At 45.1% G+C, this 6361-nt stretch overlaps 1 protein-coding gene across 1 annotated transcript in view; it reads left to right on the forward strand.

Moving 5' to 3' along the window:
* rnf215 (ring finger protein 215) overlaps window positions 1-6361 on the forward strand; it is a 16694-nt gene that overhangs the window by 7196 nt on the left and 3137 nt on the right. The window contains exons 5-8 of the mRNA XM_037679972.1: window positions 1600-1654; window positions 1730-1834; window positions 2442-2558; window positions 5499-5642. Of these exons, the coding sequence (XP_037535900.1) occupies window positions 1600-1654; window positions 1730-1834; window positions 2442-2558; window positions 5499-5642 (421 nt within the window). The remainder of the gene's footprint in view (window positions 1-1599; window positions 1655-1729; window positions 1835-2441; window positions 2559-5498; window positions 5643-6361) is intronic.

The raw sequence follows: 6361 nt of genomic DNA on the forward strand, positions 1-6361 counted from the left end.
GGGGGGGGGGGGGGCTGTTCAGTGATTTGTAAACATACATGAGTATTTTGAACTGGATTTGAAGGTGAACCGGTAACCAGTGCAGGGAGGCCAAAACTGGTGTAATGTGCTCTCTTTTGCCTGTACTGGTTAAAAATGGGGCTGCTGCATTCTGGACCAGTTGTAGTCGTGCAATGGAGGTCTGACTGATACCAAACAGGAGTGAATTGCAGTAATCAAGCCTAGATGTAATGAATGCATGTATTACTGTCTCCAGGTTCTTTTTGGACAATATGGGCTTCAGTTTAGACAGCCGCCTCAGTTGGAAGAAACAGGATTTAATCATGTTTACATGATTGTTAAGTTTCAGGGAACAGTCCATTATCACGCCCAGATTAGTGACTCTTTGTTTTTCTGACAGGGTTAGAGCAGAGAGGTCGATGCAGTGGTTTGTGATTGTGTCGTTGGGAGGGAACGACATGACTTCAGACTTCTTTTCATTGAAACTTAAGAAATTTAAAGCCATCCAGTCCCTGATGTCAGCCAGGCAGTTGAGCAGAGGTTGAATAGAGCATGTACCATTGTGTCTTAGGGGGAAGTAAATTTGACAGTCATCGGCATAGAAGTGGAAGGGCGTGTTGTGTTTCCAGAAAATAGCACCAAGCAGCAGCAGGTATAAAGAGAATAGGAGGGGACCCAGGATGGACCCCTGTGGAACCCCCCCCCCTGAATTTAGTTCAGGGAGCTCTCCACTCTCGGTCATGTGACCTCACAGCTGCAGTGAGCGTGGGAAATGTTCCATTGGGCGTTTTGTGTTGGAAAAATTGAGTCTTTGTTTGCAAGTTATGTCGCCATGGTCATTTGAAACACTAATAAAAGTAATGGCTCACATTACAGTGCCGAGCCGGTACTTGTAACATTTGTGGGGTACATGTTGCAGTTCGGGCCCATTAACGTTGCCGGAAGAGTTAGATATAAAGTTAAGAAACCCTTGTCAGGTGGATAATAATAGGTGTCTGCCTTTACTAGGAAGTTCCCAATAATAATTGAACGTATGCAGAAGTAGTCTGATTGAAAATAAAAAGCTGAAAAAAAATAAAATTCCAACACAGTCTGGTTATATTTCAGCAGATCAAACTTTGATTTCAGAATCAGAATGAATCAGAATCAGAATGCCTTTATTGTCATTATACGCAAGTACAATGAAATTAAGAGCCACTCCTTTTTTCAGTGCAAAAACACGCCTTAAGAAAACACACACTAAAAATATAAAAAATGTAACGCAATATAGATATATTAGCACTATGAAAGTAAAAAATACAAGTATTTCACAATTATATTGCACATTATGGATGTTAGTGAGGTAGTTAAGGTGACAGAGTATGAAATGTCAGTAGTGTTGCACAAGGGGTTTGGGAGGTTAGATGATTAAATCAGTGCATGTGTGAGTTCAGTGTGGTGATGGCTTTCAGGAAAAAACTGTTCTTGAATCTGTTTGTTCTTGTTCTGATGCACCTGTAGCGCGAAGGTTTCACAGTAAATCCTGTAAAATCGTGCAAGCTCTTAGTTTTAATTGAATAAATCCGTTGTCAATGTTTGATTTGATTTGTCTACCTTCAGGGGTCTTCGAGCGACGGCTAAAATCACCTTCGAGACGATCCTGCAGGACAACCTGGTGAGCCGACACTTTGTCTGACTCTTTAGCACCCCCAGTGGTGAGCTGAGCTCATGCTGCTGTGTGTTCGGGCAGGGAGCCACGCTCACGCTTTGGTCCAGCTGTGGGCGGTCCAGAGGGGGTCTCTACGGAGAGTGGCAGGGGGTCATTTGCACCGGAGAGACCAACTCTCAGGTCCAGGTGGGGGGATACCACAAACACCAGATGCTGCTTTTTACTAGAGTGAGCTGAGGGCTTTAAAGTTTGACAGTGGTTACTTCAAACGCTGAAGGCTGGCTTCAAGACTGAGCGGTGGTCTGAATGCCAAGCTGGCAGTCGGAGGTGGGTCTGAATGCTGAGCCGGTGGTCTGAGCGTCGAGCCGGTGGTCTGAGCATCGAGCCGACGGTCTGAATGCTGAGCCGGTGGTCTGAGCGTCGAGCCGGTGGTCTGAGCGTCGAGCCGACGGTCTGAGCGTCGACTCATGAAGATGGAGATCTTTTCAGCTTCTTAGTAAACATTTCTATAATCTGCTTCAGCTACTATCTCCGTTTCTTTTCTTTCTAGATAGTTTTTAGCTTTTCCCAATTTTAGCTTTTAGCTATGGTTTCCCCATTTTAGCAATTATGTATGTTTTTTGTTGATTTTAGCTGCTGTTTCCCTTGAAGTTTACCAGCTCAATGTCAGCTCGTTTAACAACCTTCAGCTGTCAGTGTTGACACGAGCTGCAGTTTTTATCCGTTGTGGATTAATGTTTCTGTTCTGGGCACGATGTGGACTCTTAACGTTCTCCTCTGTGATGATCTCCAGAAGTACCTGCAGCAGCTGTGGGACACCATCCTCCTGGTGGTTCTGATCATCTGCACCGGAGTCCTGGTCCAGGCTCGTTGGCAGAACCAGGACCACCATCTCAACAACGACTTAGAGGTACTCTCCTTCTTCAGTTCTGCTCCGCTGAGAAGGTCAGAATGAGTTCCTCTACTTGTTTTTTTATCTTGAATAACATTTGAACAGATTCATTTGGTTTTCTTCAGACACATTTATGGTTGATTGGAATCAAACAGCCTTCTTTGGCTGATAGTAGCTGAAGCTAAAAAAAGTGAGGACAGTTTGTGCAGAACTGCAGTTCCTGACAGGAAGACATGTCTTTTTTTAAAACTTCTTTTTTTTCTTCTTTCCGCTTTTCCCTCTTCAGGTGTCTCCACAGCGAGTCCTCCATCTCACTCTGTCCTCTGTCCTCACTCCATCTACCTCCATGTCCTCTCTAACTGCATCCATATGTCTCCTCTTTGTCTTTTTCCTGCAGCTGCATTTCTAACATCCTTCTACCAATATACCCACTGTCCCTCCTCTGGACATGTCCAAACCACTGTCCCTCCTCTGGACATGTACAAACCACTGTCCCTCCTCTGGACATGTCCAAACCACTGCCCATCCTCTGGACATGTCCAAACCACTGCCCCTCCTCTGGACATGTCCAAACCACCGTCCCTCCTCTGGACATGTTCAAACCACTGCCCATCCTCTGGACATGTCCAAACCACTGTCCTTCCTCTGGACATGTCCAAACCACTGTCCCTCCTCTGGACATGTCCAAACCACCGTCCCTCCTCTGGACATGTCCAAACCACTGTCCCTCCTCTGGACATGTCCAAACCATCTCAGTGTGTCCTCTCTAACTTTATCTCCCAGTTGTTCAACCTGTGCTGTACCTCTGATGATCTCATTCCTGATCTTCTCCATCCTTGTCTCTCCTAAGAAGAACCTCAACATCTTCATTTCTGACACTTCCAGTTCTGTCTCCTGTCTTTTTGTCCATGTCTCTGTCTCTAGACCATACAACAGAGCTGGTCTCACCACTGTCTTGTAAACTTTTCCTTTGACATTTGCTGACACTCTTCTGTCACAAATCACTCCTGAAACTTTTCTCCATCACTCCATCCTGCCTGGACTCTCTTCTTTACCTCTTCACCACACTCCCCATGTTCCTGGACAGTGGACCCCAAGTCCTTGAAGTCCTGCACCTTTGTGACCTCTGCTCCTTGTAGCCTCACTGTTCCACCTCCTCCCTCTCATTCACACACATGGACTCTGTCTCACTACGGCTGACTTTCATTGAGATGAACAGTGTGAACAGAGTGGTGATGGATGTACAGTCCTGCCATACACTCCAGAGAGGGTGTCAAGAATAGATTGCCAGAAGGTCTGCAGCTTGGGACAGGTCCAGAATGTATGCAGGAGTGTAGCTGGAGTTTGTCTGCAATGATTGCATGCGGGGTCCAGATCGGCCTTGATCCTGGACAGCTTGTCTTTGGACCAGTGCAGCCTGTGCACCACCTTGATTGAATCACAGCATGTGTCAGACAGATTGCAGATGAATAAATGTTCTTAATGAGCCTTCACCAGATTGGGTCCGATATGAGTTCCTCCAAGTCCGCTTCCTATTTCAGTTTAAAGGAGTCCAAACTAGACTCATGGTACAAACTGAGCAGTGTATACATTTTGCTGAGGGCCTCCTTGGTATCAGACCTGCACTCTAAAATCTTAGCCACAAAAAGTTTAGAGGGGTACAAACAAAAAGAGTCAGAGCTCACAAAATGTCTCAGCTGCAAATATCTAAAAAACTGGACTTGTGCATATTAAACTTCTGTACCAGCTGTTCAAAAGAGGCAAATCTACCTTCAACATAGAGGTCACACAGTGAATGCACTCCCCTCAAGACCCAGGTGTCAACAGCTGTATCAGCTTCTGAGGGAGTGAACTGATGATTATTTGACACAGGTGCCAGAAACTGTAACTGTGTAGAGTTAAATGCCCTCCTGAACTGATTCCAGGTCTTAACTGCCCAGATCATAACTGGGTCAGAGGTATAAGTTGATGTTGACTGTTTAAAGGCAGCCGAGAGCAGAGGAATGCAGAGGGGGAGCTGGATTTAATTGAGGCCTTTTCCAGGGCTACCCAACTAGGAGATGAGGTGTCCTTACCCAACCAAAATAGAAGAGCTCCGATATTACCTGCCCAGTAATAGTGCATGAAGTTAGGAAGCGACATGCCTCCAAGTCTGCAGGGCAGATGTAAGACACTCTTGGCAATCCGTGGGTGCTTTTTATTCCAAATAAACGCTGATATCTGGCTGTTCAGATTGATGGAGAAGCATTTAGTGAGAAAGATTGGCAGATTCTGAAACAGGTATAAGAATGTAGGTAGAATATTCATTTTTACAGAGTTTATTCTGCCCCCCAGAGTGTGAGGCAGAGACTGCCATCTAACAGTGTCCTGTTTAAGGTTCGCCATGAGAGATAAATCAATAATTGGTCTTATAGAGGTTCCTATGGTCTCGAGTTACCCAGATCCCAAGGTATTTACATTATTTTAACTAATTTTAAAGGGAACGGTGTCCAAGATTTTCTTTTCTATAGAGGTCACGGGCATCAGCTCGCTCTTTTGAAGGTTAACCTTACAACCAGATAATCTTTAGAATTTTTGAAGTAAGTTAAGTAGTTCAGGGACACTTGTAAGAGGGTCTGATATATATAAAACCATGTTGTCTGCATATAAAAAGACTCTCGTACCCTGCTGCAGTTTAAAATATGTTACCGTTGGTGTGGACCGCTACTTTTTTGTAAATTTTTTGTATTTCCAGCTTGTTGGTTCAGTACTGCGGCGATACTAGTCTCAGAAACAGAATCCAGCCCAAAGGTAGCGAGAATACAGTTATAAAAATTAGATTTCCATCAGGAGCTCTCCGAGACGCAGCCTACATCATGGGCGCCATCTTGAGTCTCCGACAGGAAGACGTGCCAGACCAGATTCACCTTCATCAAAACGTCACGACTCTTACAGCTTCTGCTCTTCTGTTTGCTTCAGCTTTTTCCAAAGCAGGACGTCCTTCAGACCTTGTTGTCACTGAAAACCAAAAGGTACCGTCAGCCCAAACCCTGGCGTGACCCGTCCAACCCGATAGAGACAGATAACTGCGCCGTCTGTCTGGAGCCGTTCAACAACAACCAGGTGAGTCCCACAGCAGCAAATCCTTTTAAAGCTGTTCTAGGTCCGGGTCTCCTTTGACAAGACCTCCTCCTCTTCTAACAACGTGCTGTAAACGTCCAGGACCTGAGGAGACCAGCTGGAGGTTCTGGAGGACCCGAGGAGACCAGTTCTGGAGTGGATGTTGTCCAGTTGTGGTCTGATGGATGATTTGCTGGTTCTGTTCCATGAAACATCAAACTTTGTGGACTTTTTCATAACAAAATTCACATAATCTGGTCAGCCCTGACAAACTGCACCATTTCACAAGTCCCAGGATCCAAATCCTGAACCGCTTCATGTTTCCATCAGTCTCCGAGCAAGAGGTGACAGCTGTTAGGAAAGAAACGACATCCTGCTCTTGTGCCCTTCATCCTGTCCCCACTGCTCTGCTGAGAAGAAACGTCTCTTTCATCAGTCCATCAGTCCTTGTGTTCACCTTGTGTTCACCTTGTGTTAATCTTGTGTTAATCTTGTGCTAACCTTGTGTTCACCTTGTGTTAATCTTGTGTTCACCTTGTGTTCACCTTGTGTTAATCTTGTGTTAACCTTGTGTTCACCTTGTGTTAATCTTGTGTTAACCTTGTGCTAACCTTGTGTTAACCTTGTGTTCACCTTGTGTTAATCTTGTGTTCACCTTGTGTTCACCTTGTGTTAATCTTGTGTTAATCTTGTGTTCACCTTGTGTTAACCTTGTGTTCACC

The sequence above is a fragment of the Nematolebias whitei genome, chromosome 8 (assembly GCF_014905685.2).
Source record: "Nematolebias whitei isolate Nwh7 chromosome 8, NemWhi1, whole genome shotgun sequence".
NCBI lineage: Eukaryota > Metazoa > Chordata > Actinopteri > Cyprinodontiformes > Rivulidae > Nematolebias > Nematolebias whitei.